At 39.2% G+C, this 23,682-nt stretch overlaps 1 protein-coding gene across 4 annotated transcripts in view; it reads left to right on the forward strand.

Annotated features, from left to right (window-relative positions):
• The first annotated feature begins 5,917 nt into the window (after positions 1 to 5,917).
• The window catches only part of LOC125878838 (zinc finger protein 646-like), a 42,706-nt gene continuing 24,941 nt past the window's right edge, over positions 5,918 to 23,682 (forward strand). For all 4 annotated transcript variants that reach the window (XM_049560265.1, XM_049560267.1, XM_049560266.1 and 1 more), the window contains exons 1-3: positions 5,918 to 6,134; positions 13,712 to 13,977; positions 16,283 to 16,529. In XM_049560265.1, coding sequence (XP_049416222.1) covers positions 6,000 to 6,134; positions 13,712 to 13,977; positions 16,283 to 16,529 — 648 coding nt within the window. In that variant the 5' untranslated portion in view covers positions 5,918 to 5,999. The remainder of the gene's footprint in view (positions 6,135 to 13,711; positions 13,978 to 16,282; positions 16,530 to 23,682) is intronic.

A 23,682-nucleotide genomic window follows, 5' to 3' on the forward strand; every position in this document is an offset into this window, starting at 1 on the left:
CTGTGCATGAATACAGCCTATTTGCCACAGTTGTGTCTTTACAGGATATTAATCCTCTAACTGCTCTGCAGACAGTCAGCCAGCTCTTCCTGCTTCATTTTCCTCAGGAAGTGCAGTAAAATCTTCAGAAGAGCCTCTCTGCTGCTTCTGCTCTGCTCTTCCTCCTCACAGTCCACCATGTCTCCCTTTTTCTCCTGACCCTCTGAATCTTTATGACAATCTGAACAAAGGATGCTCTGAAAGATTTCCAGCTCATTCTTCATAAACGTCATCACATTCTCTTAAAGCAGCTGCAATAATGAACAATGAATGACCTTGTGAAATACAACATCACAACACCTTGATATGAATTGTCTTTTAGAAAGAGTAGCATGGAGCTGATATTGTAGCCTATTTCATATTGTGTTAACATTAACAAACCATAAATATGGACTCCAGATCAGTTTGATGTTCCTATACAGGCTCACTGTTGGTAGCCTCTGTCTCCTCCTGGTGGAATCTGAAAACAACGATTTGCAAATTTGCAATAATACACACACACACACACACACGCGCGCGTTTTGAGGCACAAAACTGCAGTTTCACACTGCATAAAACACTGCATTTTACATGATGATACATGGTGTTTAGAAATACTCTCCCTATGTGAGTGTGTCCATGTATTTATGTGTGTGTGTGTGTGTGTGTGTGTGTGTGTGTGCGTGTGTGGGTGTGTTGAGGGTATCTGTAGTGTAAAATGAGCCTTGACCGATTGAAAGTGTGATGGAATGTATTACAGTTCTTTACAATGACTTCAGCTCTAATTTCAGAACCTTGATATCCCTTTGCACATCTCTAGACACAAAACTCAAAACTAATTGCACAATTTTTTCAAAACTGCTAACACTTTTTCCAATTCCTTGGATACTATACACATTAACCCAAGATCATTTGTTCATTTAACTAAAATCACCTGTTCAAAATGACACAACTTAACATGAAAGTATTACCATTTCAAAATGCAATTCACACATTACATCTGAGATGACTGTCTATTCATTTCATTACAATGATCTAACTATCAATGTATACAACCAGGGCTGCCCCTGACCAAACTGGGGCCCTAAGCGAAATTTTATTTGGAGGCCCCCATCCCAAATGTATCATAGGTACAAAATGACCGTACAACAACTTGCCATTTAACTTGACAACCTTTACTGGAAATAACAAATGTACTGTAGATACAGTAGTTTGGCTGTATGAGTCAAATAAAATGAAAAAATTCAACCTGAAATAAATAAATAAATATTAAATAAAAATAACTTCAAACTGAAATAAATAAATAAACAAATCTGAGTCACAAATAGCCATCAATTACTCATCAAAAGAAATTAACTTCCACCACCTCAATCCCCCACCCTTGATTAAATACTGAAAATAAAATAAAAGAGGGGGACAGGTTTTTCCTATTTAATCTTATTTTGTTATATTTCTCCCTCTCCCCTCTCTGGGAGCGTCCGCCCTCCCGGCCCTGCACATACCACTGAGGCTCTTTTGGACGACATGTCGACAAGTCTTCACCTGCTGCAGCTCTGCAAGTGCCTGCCAGCGCACCCCTCCTATTGTTCAGATGTCGAGTGCTGTCAATCATTGCAGCGAGGCATGGGCGGTCAGGTCTCTTCTCTCCTTCCTCGAGCTGATTCTACGTGCCTCACGGTACCGCATGTGCGCATCCATTGTGCATATGCGCAAATGCGTCCCCTCGCACAAAATGTGGCCCCCGTGGAAGATGAGGCCCTACGCACAGCGCGTGTTCTGCGTTTAGGGAGGGGCGGCTCTGTATACAGCTGCTCAAAATAATAAGTTAAAATTGCATTTCTCTTAATGCACAGTTTTATGGAAACTGCTGAACAATATTTAATGTTTAGATCATGAAAGGCCCTTGTAATTGCTTTTCCAACACTCTCAACACGTTACTGATGATTGATTTCACCTTGTGGTATGAGTATAAATGAGTGGGATCCATGACAGCACAAGCGATTTCAGTACAGTAACATGGAACTGGCAGACAACAGAGGTCAAGCAATGGGAAGAGGAAGACAAGGAAGACATGGTGGTCAAAGGATTGGCAGGGGTCACGCATCCCTTCTGAGAGGTGGTCGTGGGCCTCTTATGAGAGGAGAGCTTGGGCCTCAACAGAGAGGTGGCCACAAAAATGGTCACAAAAATGCAATGAACTATTTTTTTAAACTAAAATGTTAGTCCACTGATCTCTGCTACATTAAGAGGACACTGAAGTTTAGCTCTGTGTCATGTCTGCATTGAGCTGACATTTGGTACTACTGGAAGTCTTTTATGGTTACACACTTCACCAAAGATGTAACTTTCATTTCTACATTGGTGGGGATGCATATGATGTGGGGGTCTGGAGGAACCTCCCCCAGGAAATTTTGTAGTATCAAACACTTTATTTCCTGCATTCTGGTATAGTTTTATGCACCATTTTATGGTGGTAATGTCTATGTAAAGAAAATTCAGGCGGCAGGTGAGGATTCAGAATACAAAAATGGGCTATGATGTAACATTATGCAGTAAGGCTTTCATGAATTCTGTATTGCTGTCTAATATTTTGGTCTCCTGTAAATCAACTTTAATGTCATCTCTGCTGAGTCAGCACACATGGAGCATGGTTTACACTGTGTCCTTGGTCTGGGGCAGTAACCTGTTTAAATGTTTGTGGCACCTATACACATCAGTGATATATTAATTCATTTAGAATAATTTATAAAGCCCTGGACTTTAATATCTCGTGTGTTTCGGCAAGATTTCAACTCAAGTCTAAAACTTGGCAAATAAAAAAGACACACACACACACACACACACACACACCATGCTGGTTATTTACAGTAGTAGGAGAGAGGCAAAACCTGTTAAGTGAATATATATTTAATTTTCCCATAGAAGCAGATTTATTGGTTTTAATGTCAGTAAAAAAAAAAACAAAAACACTCACATCACTATAAAGGCTGCCAGAGACTTGATTTTATAAGTGTTTGCTGTAATTATGTCATTTTTTTAATCAAGTCTTCATTTATTTAAAAGATTATAAACAAAATCGCACCATGGCAATGACTTTAAATGCTTAATTGTTTAAGGTATGTTGATTTTAAACATAGAAATATTACAGTTACCATTAACAAAAGATGATAAAAAAAAAAATTGGTATGAGAATGAAGTATTCTCTTTCACAAACACACTTCTGTAAATTGTAACAATCCAAACTGCTCTAAAATTGGTCCCAAATTCTTTGAGTTTAGAATGATTTTTAGTGGCTGGGCTGTTTGTATGACTGCTGCATTCACATGGAAGATTAAACCATGAGGTAATGAAGTGAACAAAATGCTGTCTGGTTACAACTGGTAATCTATTCTGTTGAAAAGTAGAAGTAAATAAAGGTGTCCAACATGTCTCTTGTTTTAAGTGAACTTTTGCAAAGTAGTTAGCCTACTTACTGGAGCTCAGTTTCCTTTACATTGTTACAACAATCTTTTTAAAGCTATGAATGCATTGTGTTGCGTATATAATTGGCCCAAGTGCTTTCATTTTTTATTATTATATAGTTTAAAACTGTCCCTTTCCCCTGGAATTTCCGCCTATGGATGAATTTGAAAAAAAAAAGACTAAGGCAAACAGCTAACCCCGGGACACACACCCAGGCTTGATCAACCTGTGGTGGGCCTGCTCAGTGGAGGGCGTCTTGTGTTAAATGGCCGAAACACCCGTCGATGCTGAGGTACACAACTGACGATGTGTCCCGGCGGTAAAGCCTCATAGCAGCCATCTTTCAAGAACTTCCCATGAATTAGAAGTGGTGCTACAAGAGGGACTGCAACATCTAGTCCTTTGAACAAACTTATTCAGAAAATCTTTATTTACATTTTTACAAAAATTTAGGCCTAAAGAAAATATGGAAGTATACAGATACTTCAGATACAGATACAGATACAGGGCTATCACACTGTAAAAGTACTCCATTACAAGTACGTGTAGGCTAGTTACATAATTACATTAGTAAAAGTTTGTAACATAAGCCCCTTTTCCACCAACATTTCCAGGAATTTGTTTACCAATAATTCCTGGTCTGTCTGTGCGGTTTGCGTTTCCACCTCACCTCAAAGTTCCGGAAAATGTATTCAAATTAGCGTGATGACATAGGTGATTCGGCATGTGTCCTGTATTTGGCTCCGTCAGCTTGGCTGGTTAGGCTACATGTCGGTGTAGGGAGAGTTGGGGCTGTTTGTCTCAGCCAGCAGCTAAGTTTAAAAGTATTTTAAGATAAGTGTCAAAGTTAGTCTACATACAGACAGCTGTCATTTCAGCTTATTAGTAACAATTCGCTATCAGCTGAACTAGTGTGCTGTCCTTGTGTAAGACATAACGTTAGTGTCAGTGAGTGAAGCTTGTAGAAATGAAATAAAGCTTGTGGTGGCTGCCTGTACCAGGAAGTGCGGAACGCTGCAAGTGTGTGCTCCACCAATCAGTGTTTTCGGCACACACCCCCTCCCCTCAAGAATTCCGGGTAATCTGAAAAGTCCTACCAAAGACGGTGGATAAACCAGTAGTAGTAGTAATCCAGTATCTTTGGTCCTACCTCCCTGCTAGGTACTTTTTTCCAGGGTAAATTTGGGGTTGAGGGAAAGTTTTTTACCCAGGTAATTTCGGTGGAAACGTGTAGAGGTTTTTCAAAATTCCGGGTAATTGATAAAAGTTCCTGCAGTGGAAAAGGGGCTATAGGCAAAAAAAAAAAAAAAAAAAGTCATATTGATGGGTGGCTTAAATGTGTAATATTTTATTACCTCATCACACACTTTGCATACAAAATCTTGACTTGTAAAGTAGACTAATAGCTATCAGACATAAACGTAATAATTCTCTCTGCAGCAAAAATATAAACTAGCATGAAATGAAAATGATGATATTTGAAACATTTACCACTAGTCTGTTGTACAAATGATGTGCATCTTTATTTTACACCTAACTTTGATCTAAAAACATTTAGGAGAACAGAGAATAGCCATAAAGTGTGACGTTAGGCTACAAACCAGGGTCGTCAAAAATATAGCCTGCGGGCCAGAACTGGCCTGCTAAAGGCTCCAATCCAGCCCACTGGATGACTTTGCACACCTGAGATTGATACACTTGTGAAGGCTAAGAGGTGGCAGGTTTCAGGAGTAAGTTAAACAGTGAGTAACCTGCTTCATGTAAAATGTTACTTCAGAAGCTTTTCACCCTGACCAGAATACAGCTCTGAAAAGCAACAAGTAGGCTACTCTGTGCACAATATTATCATATCAGCAGCTTCAGTACAAAAAATGTGTATCAGACTCCTATCTTAAAACAACATGGATGGAACTCTATTGCTAAGGTACTGCCACAACTTTTAATTTGTAAATTTGTCAGACAGGGGATAGCTTAACCTGTGTGGTGATGCCAGCCATTACAACACAGGAGTGAAAATGTAAGGAGAAATGTTTGACATGTGTCATTCGATTAATGCGAGAAAAAAAACCAACAACCCTAAAACGTATTATTGAAATTGCACTTATTTTCTTACGATAGGCTATTTCAGGCTGTTAATCTGTTTTGTTAACAGATTAATGTTTTCAGAAAATACTTCTTTACTTTAAAAGAAGGAGGAAAGTCGGAGGTGTTGTTAGTTATAGGTTATTATATGCAATGGTTTTACCGGTCCGGCCCACTTAAGGTCAAATTGGGTTGTATGTGGCCCATGAAGTCAAATGAGTTTGACACCCCTGCTATTAAGTGTTCGCTCACCACACTCAGTCTGTGTTCTCTCACTCCAGTCCAGCAGGCGGCAGTAATGTTTCATATGCTTCAATATGTCCGCCGCCAAAACTCTCATTTCACAGAAGAAATATTTTTCTTTTCGGAAGAAGATCCCGACAAAGCGGCCCTATTTCTTTTCAGCCAGAAAAAGTCGAAGAATCCGAAAACCGACGATGTACGCCAGGACTAATACCGGCAGCACACACGGAGACTTTCAAGATAGAAACGGAGTGAATTATGTGACATCGACAGAGTCTTTCGGCCACTGCTCTCAATTGTTCTGGAAAAAGGATCCCAACGACTCCGGAGTAAGAAAGCCAGCTGCGACTCCCGTTAGCTAACGTTGGCGAACCCAGCCATCAAATAGCTTTATCAAAAGGCTAATGGAGCAACATTTTACTAAATAAGCACTGGGCACATCCTGATTTTTACACGGGATTGTTAAATGAGTGTCTGACCACCAGTTCAGTAATACTGATATGAAGCTGAAAGTTTTGTTCCAGAACAGCTTCGTTAGCTATGTGCTAGCGTTAACGTACCAGTGTTCATGCTGAGCGGCTCATGGCCTACTTTCACTCTTAGCTGCTATGCTAAGTGGCTAGTAATCATTAGCTCCTGCATATTTTATCTGTTACACCTTCTATATAGGGTTTAGTGAACCTGGACGTGTATGCCCAGCGATGTGTCACAGCTGTGTTGTGTGAGACGCCGAAGGGTTAGGAAAATACATGTTATTGTAACCAAGCATCACCAAGCTAATGCTAACATCAGACAACACTGGCTGCCTCAGTGAAACACCGTGCGCTTAGCTTACGCTAGAGCCCATGCAAAACATGGCAGCGTTTTTCTTTTGGGTCCAATTTTGCATAAAACGGCATATTAAAGGGTCTGTTCCAATGTCGTGAAGTGTAAAGGGTCTATTGATCAATGAACGCAGAGGTGTTTGCACGACGCCTGGAATATTATTGGCGAACAGCGCAAAGTAAACAGGAGCGGACTGTCCCACAGGAAATGGGAGCGGAAGACGCCCCGCGGAGGACTTTGAAAGACCTCTTTGTGAAGCCAGACTGTGCGGTTCATTCATGGTCAGATTATCTGCACTGCGCGCGCACTCATACACATACACACATTAATTTTTGTGTTTGATTTGCTTGTGGGCGGCCTTACAGGCCACTTTCATTATGCCAAGTATCTTTCGTTGTCAAACACACATGCAAGATAAATCAGTATTTATTAAAGCGTGTGAACGGGGATCTTAGCAAATTTCAGAGTTTTTTAATTTCCCCTAACTCTCCGTTGCGTAGTTAACTGCCAGAACTCTTGTGTCATTCAGGGGATTTGGCAGCACTTTCCAGGTGTCACTCTCCTGTGTCTTTCTAAGCTGGGTATATTCAAACATCTTCACAATGATGATTTACCATCATTGATAGTCGTTTTGCTTTTGTGTGATGCTGTGGGACACACAATAGCTCATGGGTAACAGTTGTTGTATGCACAGTAGGGTTGCATGATTCTTGCTAAAATGTGAATCATGATTTTTCTCCTTAGGAATAGAGATCACGATTCTCTCACATTAATACTTTTTTTTCTCAACAAAAACATTTATTGCACTCTTAAATGCTCAAGTGAATATACATGTCTGAGTTGCTTGCCGTCTAGACAGGCCTTTGAACAGACGACATACACATAAGACATATCCAAGTGCCTGACTTACATGTAACATATATCACAGTGCTGGACATAAAAGTCTCTTGTAACAAAAGAAAACCTCAAATTTTTATATTATAAATAATTTAGTATTTTAGTTTAGAACATCAAGATGATGAACTTCAATGCTGCTGGATATTTTGAAAAAATAATGTAAAGTTACAGCTTTAGAATAAATGACACACACACACTGACCATTACATGACACACCTGTCTTGAGTTAAGTGCCTGTAACAGTGGACGTTTTATTTCCCATAAATTCTTCACAATCAAAGTCCCATGTTGTTTTGTTATTTAATAGATTTGATTGTAAAGCCGCCAAAACAGAAAATATTGAGTTTTTATCTGCAGTGACTTAATCCTATCCACCTGAGAGTGAACATGAAACCGTAAAATAATGCAGATATCTGAACATAGGAGAGACGCTACACTTAAACTCAGAGATTCAGTTCAAAACTATAAAAGTTCTGAACACACAGACACTATGAAAACTTGGGGCTGCTGCACAGACCTGAGTTGAGCCACAACACATAGAAGCCTGTCAGCTTCGGTTTGACTAGTTTGGGGTTGACGTGTCTGTCTTTGCTTTTAGGTAGATTAATTTAATAAGTTACACTTACTTGGAAGATGTAATTGCATGTACAATAGTCTAACGAAAGTTTGTTACCTCAAGTAACATCGTGTGTTGGTGGCGTTTCTTTCCTCTTTTCTCTGCCCCGTGTCTGTGTGCACTAGTGAAGCACACAGCAGAGAAGAGAAAAGCGGAGGGAGAGAAACGCAGCTAAGTGACAGGAAAGCTCAGTAAAGGCTCTCACCCTGAGAACCCATAAATAAAATATTTACTGTCTTTCAGGGGCTGAGTGATCCTGTTGGTAGAAGAAACAATTGACTGCTACTGTCATAGTTCCGCAGCAAATAAGTCAACAGATGAGAGTCCTGCAGAGAAGTAGGAGCAAGTGAATTGTCGTCATTTAAGAAATGAGATCACATACATAATGGATTAAGATTGTGTGTGTGTGTGTGTGTGTGCGCGTGCGTGCGCTTGTGCGTGTTGTTGTTTTTTTTTTTTGTTTTTTTTTTTGGACTAAGCGTGCAGTCCTTATGCACAATGGCTCCCATCCCAGCCATTGAGCTGTGGCGCTCCTTCACAGTTGATGTGTTAGGAGGTACACTTTATGTAGAGTGTAGGAAAGTGGTTTAGAGGCCATTGATAAGGAGACACTTTCAAAAGCTCCCCATTGCTATTTTAGTTCTCTGATCTCTTAACCAATGCAGCCAAGGCAGCTCAATGCATTGCATCATAGGAAGACAAAATGTAACCACATAGATGCAGCAAGAAAAGAAGCATCCTACAGCAAATGCAGATAGTCAGACACAGCAGCAGAAGTATCTTGGCGACATGAGAAACTTAATAGCTTGTGTTTTTATTTTTTCAGTGTGTTTCTGTTAGAGTTGTACGGATACTGATACCAGTATCGGAAATGCCTCTGACTGCCAGGAGTTGAGACGTACAACAATTCATATCCCATCCATTTTTTTTTTTTACGCACTGGTATCGGATCGGTACTCGGTATCAGCAGATACCTAAGGTTCAGGGATTGGAATCGGTATCGGGAAGGAAAAAGTGGTATCGGTACATCTCTAGTTTCTGTACACCATGCCTCATATTCTGCCTTAACGAAGATAATGTTCAGTTCAATTTGATTGACACTGTCAGAGAGGTGTTAATTTAACCAACCTATTTGTTTATTATGGAGGTTGAAGTTTGCAGTGGTGTTGAACCGAAATGCATTTTATTGAGCGGTGTTTTTAATGATTTGTCAATCCCATTTACATATATTAGGTCAGTGTGTTTCTCAGTTTGCAGCAGTTGTTCTTGATATGTTGTTAAAGTCATGAAGACGATTTTTTCATTTTCTTGTGTTGTTGTCCACTTGCATTTGTTTTCCTAGGTTACACTGAATACAGAGTTCACACTGAACAAATGGGAACGAAGAAAGTGTATTTGCAAAAGATAATAGTGCTATACTGTACCATTACAATTTTTTTGAGACTGTGTCTTCATTTGCAGACGTGAGCGCTGGGCAGGAAGAAGCTTGTGTCTACTGAGGTGATGTAGGCTAGAGTTCTAGCTCTGGACATTTTGTCATGTGAAGCTTTAGTCTCAGGCTGGGTTTGGTTGTTGTCAAATGTCATTTTTAAATTTCTCTCGGCTCCTCTGTGACTGGGCTTATCACTGAAGTCTGGGTTATGTGTTGCAAGTAGATGCAATGCTCAGTAATAGAAGCAAAATATACAGAGTGCAGATGTGTTGCATTAGACTGGCTCAGTTTAAGGCCCATGCAGATCTATAAATTGGGCAGAGTTGCTGTCCGTGGTGCTGAGCTGCCTGTTTTCAAAGCTTTACACTTGCACATCATTTTCACCTGTTGTGTATTCTACGGCAGGCCAATGTAAAGCAATGTTTTATGTTTTGAATGAAATGTTAAGCCCACTGACTAAAGCAGGGCTTGGTAGAATGATCATCATTTAAGGAATTCATGACACATACTAAGACATACCTCATAGTGTCAGTGTATGCACTCAGTTGCATGTGCACTCATGCAAGAAAAATACACGAACACATTTTCTCTTTATTTTGTTCGTATCCATGATTTGTTCTTATTTTGTAAGTACCCATTGATTTCAGATATTTCTTCTTTTCTTATTTTTTCTTAGTTTTGCTCTGGTCGAGAACCCTAACCAAGATAAGAAAAACAAAAACATCTTGTTTTCACAGTCCACAAACTGTGTGAGAACAAACACAACTTAAATTTTGGGACAATTTTTAAAAAATGCATGAATTTGACATGGTCAAACTTAGATTATGTTTTTTTTAATAATTATGATGATTGGGTTTTAAATTTTAGGGCTTAGGAAATACCACCATACTTGGTCCATTGGTGCAAATTACTGTAATTTCAGTGACTTTGCATCCCTCTGCTGACCAGTCCTGGAATGTAACTAAGGGCATTTACTCAAGTACTCTACATCAGTACAAATTTGAGGTACTTTTACTTTACTTGTGCATTTTAATCTCATGCCACTTCTACTTCAGTACACTTCAGAGGGAAATATTTTACATGTTTAATCCACTACATTTATGTAATGACTTTAGTTACTTTACGAATTAATATTTTTGGACACAAACCATATGAAAATGTGCAGCTGAAACAATTAGTGATTTGATAAGCGCATTAATTGGCAACCATTTTGATAATTGTTGAAGTCATTTTTATTGCAAAAAAACCCCAAAACATTTCATGGTTCCAGCTTCTCAAGTATGAGGACTTGGTTATTATTATTATTTTAATAATTTTTGTTTATTAAGTTTATTTAAATTTTTACTTTGAATACATAAATACATTATGATGATTATTGTAGTTACATACTTTTACTTCAGTAACATTTTTAATGCACACCTTTTAATGGTAGCAGAGTATTTAATTTTTGTGATATTAGTAGTTTATCCACGCCTGCTGCTGATACAGCATCACTAATGTCATTGTCGTTGCTGGGTTTTAATTTTCTAGGAACACCAGTACTGACACTCTGGGAATTCATGTTTACTTTGTTTAAGTTTATTTAATAGCACATTATTTCTAGGGGTAGGGGAAAAAGTTGATACAGCATATTATTGTGATATTTTTGGCGTGGAAATATCGTATTGACCAATGGAGCAAGGTATCACTTTTTTATGACCTAAATTATTGAAATTACAAATACAAATTAACTTTTGGTAGCCTTCTAGGATAATATGATCAGTTGCTTTTACAGGTCACTAGATACAGTTTGCCGCAATCAAAATCATTGAAATGAGATTAGCTAAATGACTGAAAATTATATCTTTAAACAGATGTTGAAAAAGTTCTCTTGAAACATAATTTGTAGTTAATAAATGTAATAAATCGCAGTATTTTGCAGTACATGTTACAACAATACTCAGCATATCGCAACACATTTGAAATCACAATACTAGTGTATCATGACTGAGGTATTGTGATGATATTGTTTCATGGGGCCTCTGCTGATTCCCACCCCTATTGATTTCATTAATGCAGAAGTTTTTTTTCTTACAATCTTTTTTGGTGGCATCTAAGATTCTTGGGCACGTGCCAGAGTATTTACACATGGAACAACACCTGCCCTTACAGAATGGTAATCAGGCTTTACTTATTCCAATAAGTGGCTTGTGATCAAGTGGGGTTCATCACTTGAGTACACTCAGGTCAGAGCAAGTTTGGATGTTTAAAAACTTTTGGTGCATTTGGAGTTGACTTATTTTTTTCTTTAAACCAAAAACTAAGAGAAATGATACAACAAATTTAAGAGAATTTAAAACATTTTAAAAAGTCTGACCCTCAATTTCCAATTTTGGCTGATTCCAATTGTACGATTTAACAGCATACCCAACAATTTTTGTTCTTTTAGAGCCTTTTTGTATAAATAAAATTCAACTGAAAATGAATTACAGTATATCCCACTTTATCTAACAAGAAGGTAGGTGCAACAGATCCATATGTTCAAATGAATTATACATTTTATTTTATTTTATTATAATTTTAGTTTTAAATGGATGGTAAATGCACTTGTTCTTAAATAGTGACTTTGTAGTCGTCTGACCACTTAGAGCGCTGTTACACTAAGTCATTTTCACCCATTCACACACACATTCACACACTAGTGGTAACCATACAAGGTGCCTCCTGCTACATTCACACACCGATGGCACAACCATCAGGAGCAATTTGGGGTTCACTATCTTGCTCACCTATACTTCAACACACGAACTGGATGAGCTGCGGGATCAAACTGCTGATCTTCCAATTAGAGGACGATCTGCTCTACTGCCTGAGCCACAGGCGCCCCATACATATGTTACATATCAGAGAAAATATTAATCTATAGTGTATATAGAAATATGATAGTCAACTAATTATCTGTCTAAAACTATGTATTTATGTATACAAAACTATTTTAGGGGAAGGTAGAGGTGTGTGTTCAGTAGGCAGTATAGAAACTCCCACTCCTGTGGCGAGCAGTGTCCTCCTGGCATGGCACAAGAGGAAAAGAGAGACTCCACGCTGATGGCAGAAGAGCCAGTCACTGCAGTAACTCTGAGCTGCATGCATGTGAATGAAATATAACATTTTTCCCAATGTTGTGAATAAGTTCCGAATTTTGTTGTTAGTGGATATTTAGAAATAAAGTCATTAGATGATCTGGAAAGTTGCTAACAAGGGGGCGTGACAAAGCCTTGGTATTTGACAACCTGGTAATGAGAAGAGGTTGTGCAGTTTATGCATATTATTTTGCTCAGCACAGGATCTACTATTTTGCAGAGTGACAGGCTAGTCACTGGTCACTGTTGGTCAAGTAGAACATTAGCCAAATCCTGTCACGTCAATTAATGAGTGCATCTATAGTAGTTTAAGCAACCCTGGCCCATATTAGGGTTGGGTGATATATTGAATATACTCGATGTATTGCAGCTTGTTTCACGTGAGCTCTATAAAATGACTATTTTGCGAACATTGAGCGTAAGTGGTCACATCATTTTTTTAAGCCACTGGCTTTAGACTCACTTCTGCATTTTGATTGTCTCGTCCTCTCTGGTGGTTCTCTCTCTGTGTGTATTTTGAACTGTGCTTCAAAATAAAAACACCAGTGGTTTTACTTTTATTTATTTAATTATAACAATATTCAACTTATTTAAAACAGTATTTTATTAAATTCTATTAAAAAAGTACTTTAACTTTATTGAAACAGTACTTTAGCTTTATTTTAACAGTAGCTACTTAAGTTTTTTTCTAACTATAGTTCATTTAATACATTTGTATTTTTGTAGTCTACAGGACTTTGGAGGAGATTTCAAGAGGTCTGTACATATTGTGTATCATGATGTAGCTTAGAAAATTTGCAATATTATTTTTAAGACATATTGCCCAGCCCTAGACCATATTATACTGACAAATGTTTTGTTGTATTTCAAAATGGTAAAGGAGAAAATATAATTTCATATCAAAATTACCACTTACCAGGGAAATTATCAAATAACCAATCATGAATGTGTCAATGACTTGTTGATATACTCATATTGGAGTACTCATCTTTGATGTACTTCTCTCCCCTTTCACAGCCAAGTTCGACCATCAGCTGGTGTGATCAGCTCCCTTCGTCCTCAGCAGCACTCTCTAGTTCCAGCCTCTCCTCAGCATCACTCTCCAGCTCCAGTCTCTCCATGGAGTCCCGAGCGCCAGCACCTACACAAGCACCAGCGACAACAGCGTCAGATGACATGGAATCAGATGAGAGGCCATATGTCTGTGACCTGTGCACCTGCGCCTACAAGCATGCGAGCTCCCTGCTCAACCACAAGCTCACCCACAAGACTGGAGACTTCAGGTAGAGATTCAAGGCTCTTTTGTACAGATGATTAAGATTTTCCTCCATTCCAGATATTAGAGATGTCCCAATCACATTTTTTTGCATACAATCCGATACCAAGTCCTTTATTTTGATCCGATACCGAGTCCGATCCGTTACTTTGCAAAGCATTAAGAAAGAAAAAAAAAGAATGAATCCAAGTTGTCCCATAAGGTTTGTTTTTTATTTAGATAGTATCCAAAAAGCTTATCAGTGGTTCAACAAAACAAAATGTGAACAAATTCAATATCTTCTTCAAAATAGGCTTATATCTTTTGTAGTGGTTTGACACATGAAACAAATATTTTTCTTTTACTCAGTCAAACCCCACAAAGAAACCATGAAACCCATAAAGCAGGTCCCTTAACACCAAAATTAAATTGTTTTACCTGGTTTCTGTTAGGGATGTCCCAATCCGATATGCGGATCGTTATCGGCCGCCGATATTAGCAAAAAACGTGCATCGGCATCGGATCGCACTGCATGGAAAAATGCAGATCCAAGAACTCTGATCCAGTTTTTCATGGAGTCTGATCCAGGTTTTCCGGCCAACCCAGCACTCCGCGATTCAAGCAGTCCATTCCAGTGATCCGCTCCAGCTCTTACTATCAATCCACCAGGCCAGCATGCAGACGGCAGACACACACGGAGGGAAGGGTAGGAAGAGTAGTGGTTGATTTAGTTAACTGACTATTTGTTTTCTGCTCTGGTTTTTTGAGAGCGATATTTTTATTTGGTTTACACTCTTACTGTTTAAGTAAAGAGCACTGATGGCATTGTTTTGGGCACAATTAGTGAAATTGGAGCCATGGATGGACTATTGCTTGTTTAAACAGGCTGGCACTGACACTACTAAAATAACTGAAAAGGAAAGGCTGCATTGTTTGTGTGTGGAGTCTTGCTGCTATTTTAATTTCAATGTTAGACATTTTAAAGATTTCTTATGTTGATTTATTTTCTATTTATTAAGGGGCCAAAGCAAACCAGCTATATTTTTTAGTTAATGTTAATGTTCAAGTTTAAAGTTTGTTTATTTAACCCTGTTAACAATAAACGGGTCAGTTTCTCATACCAACTGTTGTGGATCATTCTAACTAACCCGATTAAGTAGTTCTTCTTGTTAGAGTAATATTGCTTGATCAAACCTTTTCTAACATGACTGACAACCAAATAAGTGAATATGTATAATACGTGCTTGGATCGGATCCGTATCGGCCAAAACTCAAGGCTGTAATATCGGTATCGGATCGGAAGTGAAAAAGCTGGATCGGGACATCCCTAGTTTCTGTAGAAGAAGAAGAAGAATTATACTCAATTTTCAGAAATACAAATACAACTGTAATCAGTTTCAAGAAAGTACATATTTTTTTCACCAAAGAAAAGAAATGTTCTGTTCGGTTTAGTCAGTTCAATCTAGTTCAAACAAAAAACTCCACTCCGGGATTTCCAAATAACATATCACAGTTCAAGTCAGTTCAATCCACACAGTTCGCTAAACAAAAGAAAACTCCACCCCAGGTTTTCCTGTAAACAAGGAAGTAAAGAAAATCCACTGTTTGCTCTGACTCAGTTCAGTTTCAAAACAATAAATCAACCCGGCCCGAAGGTTCCGAATAAGGAATAAGGAATAATGAATAATGAAATGAAAAGTAACCCCAGGCTTTTGCCAACTCATGGGACCGTGGGTGAACGCCGTAGTGCTCCAGCGTTGTTTTGGGCGTGGTGGCTCCGTAGGATCCCTTGATATCCATGGTGGGCCGAATACACAGAGGACTTCTGGCTCATTACTCACTCGCTGGCGTCTCTTGCCATACTGCCAGGAGCGGCATAGTGTAGGGGCTGGTCTACCTGGGCTCAGCTGATCGAGCCATCCCACTGGCTGATAGCACCGGTGGGTGTGTCTGGAGGTGAGCAAGCCATCAGCTGATAAACAGTGTCTTATAAAAAAATATATTTATATAATATACAGGATCGCTACACTTTATACATTGGAAAGCGGAGGCAACAATGACCGATATAGATGAAAAACCTGGCCATTTTTGTTGTTTTGATTCCTCCGATCTTTTATTACCAATTCCGATTTTGTAAAAATAACGTGATCAGCGCCGATACTCGGATCGGGACATCTCTACTCGATATTAATTGTTTTCAGTTTCAGACACAGAGCCCCCTCCATCTCAAATCATTGTAGGCCACTAAGTGGAGTGGATCAGGTAAATGCCTGCATTGTCATTTACCCCTTTTTACCTCTAACCTCCACACTATTGTTGTCTCTAAAATGTAGGTGCGACTTTTGCAGCAAGCCCTACACCAACTACATGTCCCTGCGCAACCATATGCGAATCCACGGTCAGAAGCGCTACATGTGCGACCTGTGCGGGAAGGCCTTCCGTCTGGCCCGGTACCTCCGTAATCACCAGAGGATCCACGATGACGGGCCCAACCGCTTCGACTGTCCCTCCTGCTGCAAGAGCTACAGGACCATGCTGGAGCTGGCCCAGCACCGTTGTACTGCTGCTGCATCCAACCAGGTGGGTATACAAGAGATGGTGCTTGGAAAAGAATGAATGATGTTCGGATGGTTTGTGTTGGGCTACATCAGTATTGCTAATATAACTATTCTGTTAGAGTCACTTTGTGGCTGTGGGAGAGCTTACATTTTGTATTGGAATGAAATGAAATGTAGTGAGATATTTAAATGTAGGATGTATTTTGCCTTATAAATACTTTCTGAATGTGATACCATGATCAAGTTTATTAAGCACAGCTCCTAGCTGAGGACATGAACAAAATGTTTGCTCATAGCGCATGCAGTACCCTGATCAATCAATCAATCAATCAAACAATCAATTTTATTTATAAAGCCCAATATCACAAATCACAATTTGCCTCACAGGGCTTTACAGCATACGACATCCCTCTGTCCTTAGGACCCTCACAGCGGATAAGGAAAAACTCCCCAAAAAAACCCTTTAACGGGGGAAAAAAACGGTAGAAACCTCAGGAAGAGCAACTGAGGAGGGATCCCTCTTCCAGGACGGACAGACGTGCAATAGATGTCGTACAGAACAGATCAGCATAATAAATTAACAGTAATCCGTATGACACAGAGAGAGAGAGAGAGAGAGAGAGAGAGAGAGAGATGCAGGTAATGGCAGTAGCTTACAACAACATTGATGAAAGTAATAATATTATAGTTATAGTTCTGGTTACTGCGGTACAATATGTTGAAAGTATGTATTAATACCTGGCAGTATACATGTGTGACAATAATCATATGTGTATAATAACAGAAGAAGTATGACTAATGACTAATGATGGCAGCAGCAGCAGGAGGCATCTGGCGGGACCACGGCAGCAGCACAACCACACACGTCACACTGTCCAGGCACCGCTGCGATACGAGTTAATCTGAGAGACAGTGGAGCACAAAGGCTCCGGAGAAGAAGCCGAGTTAGTGACATCCAGAATGGCCGGGTTAGCTAGATGCAGTAAGAGGATACGAGAGAGAGAGAGAGAGAGAGAGAAAGAGAGAGAGAGAGAAGGGGCCCGGTGTATTATAGGGGGGTCCTCCGGCAGACTAGGCCTAAGTCAGCCTAACTAAGGGCTGGTACAGGACAAGCCTGAGCCAGCCCTAACTATAAGCTTTATCAAAGAGGAAAGTCTTAAGTCTAGTCTTAAATGTGGAGACGGTGTCTGCCTCCCGGACCGTAACAGGAAGATGATTCCACAGGAGAGGAGCCTGATAGCTAAAGGCTCTGGCTCCGATCTACTTTGGAGACTTTAGGGACCACGAGTAACCCTGCGTTCTCAGGCGCAGTGTTCTGGTGGGATAATAAGGCACTATGAGCTCTCTAAGATATGACGGAGCTTGACCATTTAGAGCTTTATAAGTTAACAGTAGGATTTTAAATTCAATTCTGGATTTTACAGGGAGCCAGTGCAGAGAAGCTAAAACAGGAGAGATATGATCGCGTTTATTAGTTCCTGTTAGTACACGTGCTGCTGCATTCTGAATTAGCTGGAGAGTTTTTAAGGACTTACTAGAGCTACCTGATAATAGAGAGTTACAGTAATCCAGCCTTGAGGTAACAAAAGCATGGGCCAATTTTTCTGCATCTTTTCGGGTCAGGATAGGCCTAATTTTCGCAATATTACGCAGATGAAAAAATGCAGTCTGTGAGGTTTGCTTTAAATGAGAATTAAAAGACAAATCTTGATCAAATATTACTCCGAGGTTTCTTACAGTAGTGGCAGGGGCCAGAGCAATGCCATCTAGAGAAACTATGTCATCAGATAAAGAGTCTCTGAGTTGTTTGGGGCCAAGAACAATAATTTCAGTTTTGTCTGAATTTAACATCAGGAAATTGGTGCTCATCCAAGTTTTTATGTCTTTAAGGCAATTATGGAGTTTAGTTAATTGATTGCTTTCTTCTGGCTTCATTGATAAATATAACTGAGTATCATCCGCATAACAATGGAAATTTATAGAGTGATTTCTAATGATGTTACCTAAAGGAAGCATATATAGAGTAAACAGGATTGGTCCGAGCACAGAACCTTGCGGAACTCCAAAACAAACTTTAGTACGTAAGGATGGTTCATTGCGACGTCAACAAATTGAAAACGATCAGATAAATAAGATTTAAACCAGCTTAGTGCTGAACCTTTTAAGCCAATTAAGTGATCCAGTCTCTGCAGTAGAATTTGATGGTCAATTGTGTCAAGCGCACTAAGATCTAATAAAACAAGTACAGAGACGAGTCCTTTGTCTGAAGCAATCAGAAGGTCATTTGTAATTTTAACTAGAGCTGTCTCAGTGCTATGATGCACTCTAAATCCTGACTGAAATTCCTCAAATAAATTATTATCCTGGAGAAAATCACACAGCTGGTCTGCGACTACTTTCTCAAGGATCTTTGACATAAAGGGAAGATTAGATATTGGTCTATAATTGGCTAACACCTCTGGATCCAGGGTGGGCTTTTTTAGTAGAGGTTTAATTACAGCTACCTTAAAAGACTGTGGTACATAGCCTGTTAATAAGGATATATTGATCATATCTAATATATGAGTGTTAACTAAAGGAAAGACCTCCTTAAGTAGCCTAGTTGGGATGGGGTCTAAGAGACACGTTGATGATTTGGATGAAGAAATCACTGCAGTCAATTCTTGAAGAGAAACTGGGGAGAAGCAATCTAAGTATATATTAGATTTTACAGCTGTGTTTGAGGTTAGATAGGTACTATCTAAGGGCAGGAGGTCATGAATTTTGCCTCTAATAGTTAGAATTTTGTCATTAAAAAAGCTCATAAAATCATTACTGCTAAGGGCTAAGGGAATACAAGGCTCAATAGACCTGTGACTCTCAGTCAGCCTGGCTACAGTGCTGAAAAGGAACCTGGGGTTGTTCTTATTGTCTTCTATTAATGCTGAGTAATAGTTTGCTCTGGCATTGCGGAGGCCCCTCTTATAAGTTTTGAGACTGTCTGTCCAGATTAAACGAGATTCTTCCAGTGTGAAGAATCTATGTGACAATGATAATCATATCCGTACAATAATAGTAGAAGTATGATAATAATAATAATAATAATAATAGTAATAGTAGTAGTAGTTGGCATCAGGCAGGACCATGACAGCAGCATAATCACGATTCAGGCGTAGCCGTGATTCAGTGTTGTGGTGGGACAACAGGGTACAATGAGCTCTCTAAGATATGACGGAGCCTAACCATTTAGAGCTTTGTAAGTGAGGTGAAGGATTTTAAATTCAATTCTGGATTTTACAGCCTGTGCAGAGAAGCTAAAACAGGAGAAATATGGTCTCTTTTCCTAGCTCCCGTCAGAACATGTGCCACCGCATTCTGGATCAGCTGAAGATTTGTTAGAACACCCTGATAGTAGGGAATTGCAGTAATCAAGCCTTGTGGTAACAAACGTGTGGACCAATTTTTCTGCATCTTTTTGAGACAGGATGTCCCTAATTTTTTGCAATATTATGCAGATTAGAGAACACAGTCCATTTAGTTTGTTTTATATGAGAGTTAAAAGACAAATCTTTGTCAAATATTACTCCAAGGTTTCTTACAGTTGTGCTCGAGGCCAGAGCAATGTCATCCAGAGAAACTATATGTTAAGATAGACAATTTCTGAGGTGTTTGGGGCTGAGAACAATAACTAGTTCGGTTAACTGATTCGTTTCTTCTAGCTTGATTGATAGATATAATTGTGTATCATCTGCATAACAATGGAAGTTTACAAAGTGATTTCTAATGATGTTACCTAAGGGAAGCATAAATAAAGTGAACAGAATTGGTCCGAGCACAGAACCTTGTGGAACTCTGAAACAAACTTAAGTATGCAAAGATGATTTGTCATGAACATGAACAAACTGAAATTAATCAGATAAATAGGATTTAAACCAGCTTAGTGCAGAACCTTTAAAGCCAGTTAAATGTTCCAGTCTCTGTAGCAGAATTTTGATGGTCAGTTGTGTCAAATGCGACACTAACATCTAATAAAACAAGTACAGAGACGAGTCCTTTGTGTGAAGCAATTAGAAGATAATTTGTCATTTTTACTAGTGCTGTCTCTGTGCTGTGATGCACTCTAAATCCTGACTGAAATTCCTCAAATATATTATCTTCATGGAGAAAGTAACATAGCTGGTTTGCAACTACTTTTTCAAGGATATTTGAAAGAAAGGAAAGATTAGATATGGGTATAATAGGCCCGTTTCCACCGCAGGAACTTTGGGGTAAATTTACGGGGCCGTTGGTGCGTGTCTCCACCGCAGGAACCACCCCCGAAGGACAGAGTTCCGGAACTTTTACAGGGGCTAAACAAGTCCCTGCCTCGGAGCAGGTATTCAGAACGGCCCCGAAAAACTCCTGGCTGGGGCTTGGGGATTACTTGCTGCTGATTGGATATACTCAAGGCGGAATGTGGCGTCAACAGAAAGCAACAAAATAGCCGGCATTTTTAAAACTCAGCAGATGAGGGTTAGCTCGTTTGTAGCTTACACCGCCATGTAAACAAACTCAATAACCGGTCTGTGAAAAACATATTTTTTCCGGCGGATATCTTAGTTACAACATGATTGAGCTAGCAAAGCAGTTTTGTGTTGCCATGTGTGGTATTTATTCAGTTTTGGGAAATCACGATGTCTAGAAAGCATCAGCTGACAGGGACAGCTAACAGCAGCAGCAAAGCTAACATCAGGACGTCATCTGTTAAAAGCCTCCCGTTGTCAGAAACGACATGAAACTACTCCAGTTAGCTCAATCATGTTGTAACTAAGACATCCGCTGGAAAAAATATTTTTTTCACGGGCCACTTTGTGAGTTTAGTGAGTTATTACAGACACCGCTAACGGCTAACACACATCCAGAGCCCGGTAACTTTACAGGAACCTTCCTCCTACTCCGTTCTCTCAGTGGAGACACAGCAGTTGAGAGGGCCGAGCGAGAGGACGTTCCTGTAGTAGTTCCTGTCCCCCAAATAGTACCAGGAACTTCTTCAGTGGAAACGGGCCTATAGTTGGCTAACACCTCTGGATCCAGGGCAGGCTTTTTTAGAAGGGGTTTAATTAAAGCTACCTTAAAGGACTGTGGTACATAGCCTGTTAATAAAAGATCATGTCTGATATAGAAGTGTTACCTAAAGGTAAAACTTCTTTAAGTAGTCTAGTTGGGGTGGGGTTTAAGAGACGCATTGATGTTTTAGAGGAGGTTAGTTGTTGAAGGTTAATAGGAGGGAAGCAGTCCAAATATATATTAGGAGAGAAATGGAAAATTGCCAAAAAGCTGTTGTGAAGCAGGTTAACCAAGGCTTTCACACAGAGATTTGAAGCACAAAAGCTTGAATTGGAGGCTTCTGCAGTATTTATTTAATTTAATTAATTAATTAATTTAGAAATAGGGATGCATATTAATGAACAAATACATGAGTATATGTAAATACGCCAGATTGTAGCCCACGGCTAACTTCCATCTGTTATCCCTATAGGCAGGTTGATGTAAAAATGTAGTTTAACAGCAGTGACAAAAGACAGAGTTAAAATTCATAGCAACTGTGTAGACAAAACAGAAGACACAAGAGGTGTACAATATACATTCGAAAATACATCAAGTGTGGCCCATGACAAGACCAGAAGTTGACCAGGGATATCGTAATATTGTACATGACCCCATTGCACGTGACCGCAGGTCAATCCATCAACAATGTCAAAAGCATATACAGTACAAGACAAGACCAAAACATTCAGTGCAATAAAATACAATGCAAAAAGGAGTTTGAGTGGGGGACTGTCAGTAATGTGTAGATGGAAGATGAGACTGCAGCAATGCAAAGTCCTGTTCATGGTTCTTGTTAAGCTGTATTGAAAGAATGGATATGAATGAGTAAGATTACAAAGTGCTGCAGTGCTCATATGAACATGCTGTTGGTGTAAAAAAATGAGTTACATTAAAGTTACATTAAATCAGAGAGGAGGAGTCTGTCAAGGGTGTGTATGGAAAATGAGGTTGCAACAATGCAAAGACCAGTACAGGATTTTTGATGGAGTTGTGCTGAGATGGATTGAAAGTGATGCAATATTCATACTTAAGTGCTAGTGTGCCCATACCACTGCACATGACCACAGAGGCGCTTTATACATTAAATTAAATTAACAGTGGTTACAGATCTGATTGGACTCGAGACAGTCTTTTAAGTGTCTTTTAAAGATAGAAAGGGTAGAGCATTCCCTTATTGAGATTGCTTGACTATTCCAGGTTTTACTGTCCCTGATTGACAGAACAGTTTGTGAAAAGGAAGTGTGTCTAAATGGAATTTCAGTCTCCTCTTGAGATTGCTCTAGTGGTGGTATTACTGGAGGAGACAACACTTAGCCTAACAATACTAATTGTAATCGATAAGCTGTATCTGGCAACAGTGTTAGGTCGCTGATCCACTTGGACAGGGGAAAACGGGACATGGTGGTGATCAAGCTTAATTTATAGAGGTATCGAGTACCCTCAGCTATAGGCAAGGTTCAAAACAATTATCAGACAATAAAACCAATGTTGGTTCAACAAGAAATGAATGCTAACAGACTTTTCAAAATTGTAATTCAAACATGCATCAAATTGCATTACCATATATAAGATCTGGTTTTCTATCCCCCAAAAAGGAGTGTGGCCTTGATGTTTTGCAAAGTACTAGTGTGCCAGTCTGCTCCATCGCTATATGTAGATAGTTGACAGCAAGAATGTCTAACAAACAAGTAAAGTTAGCATCGTAGCAGTTTGCTAATCAGCAAATGCCTGCAAAGTTCGTGTTTAGTAAAGTATTGCTATATTGCTTTAAACCTATTTTAAACTGCTTAAATAAAGTCATGGAAATAGAGTAAAATATTATGGAAAAGTTTTGAAAATTCCATAGTAAAAATATGTGGGAACCCTAATTTTATTAATAGCAATGTGACATCTACAACTGTGTACAGATGTGTGTCTAAAGCTCTTCTTGAGTGAGCTGATGCCCTAAATATCTTCCAGTGGCGCAAAATAAAACTGATGCACTTCAGCTCTGCTGCTGGAAAAAATCAGAGCAGAAACACTGTGTTTTTATTTTATTTTATTTTAGTTTGTTTTGTAGTTACACAATATTGGTTCAGGTAGTTTTCCCTTTTTTCCTATAGTCTAGG

Source organism: Epinephelus fuscoguttatus, linkage group LG19 (assembly GCF_011397635.1).
Source record: "Epinephelus fuscoguttatus linkage group LG19, E.fuscoguttatus.final_Chr_v1".
Taxonomy (NCBI): domain Eukaryota; kingdom Metazoa; phylum Chordata; class Actinopteri; order Perciformes; family Serranidae; genus Epinephelus; species Epinephelus fuscoguttatus.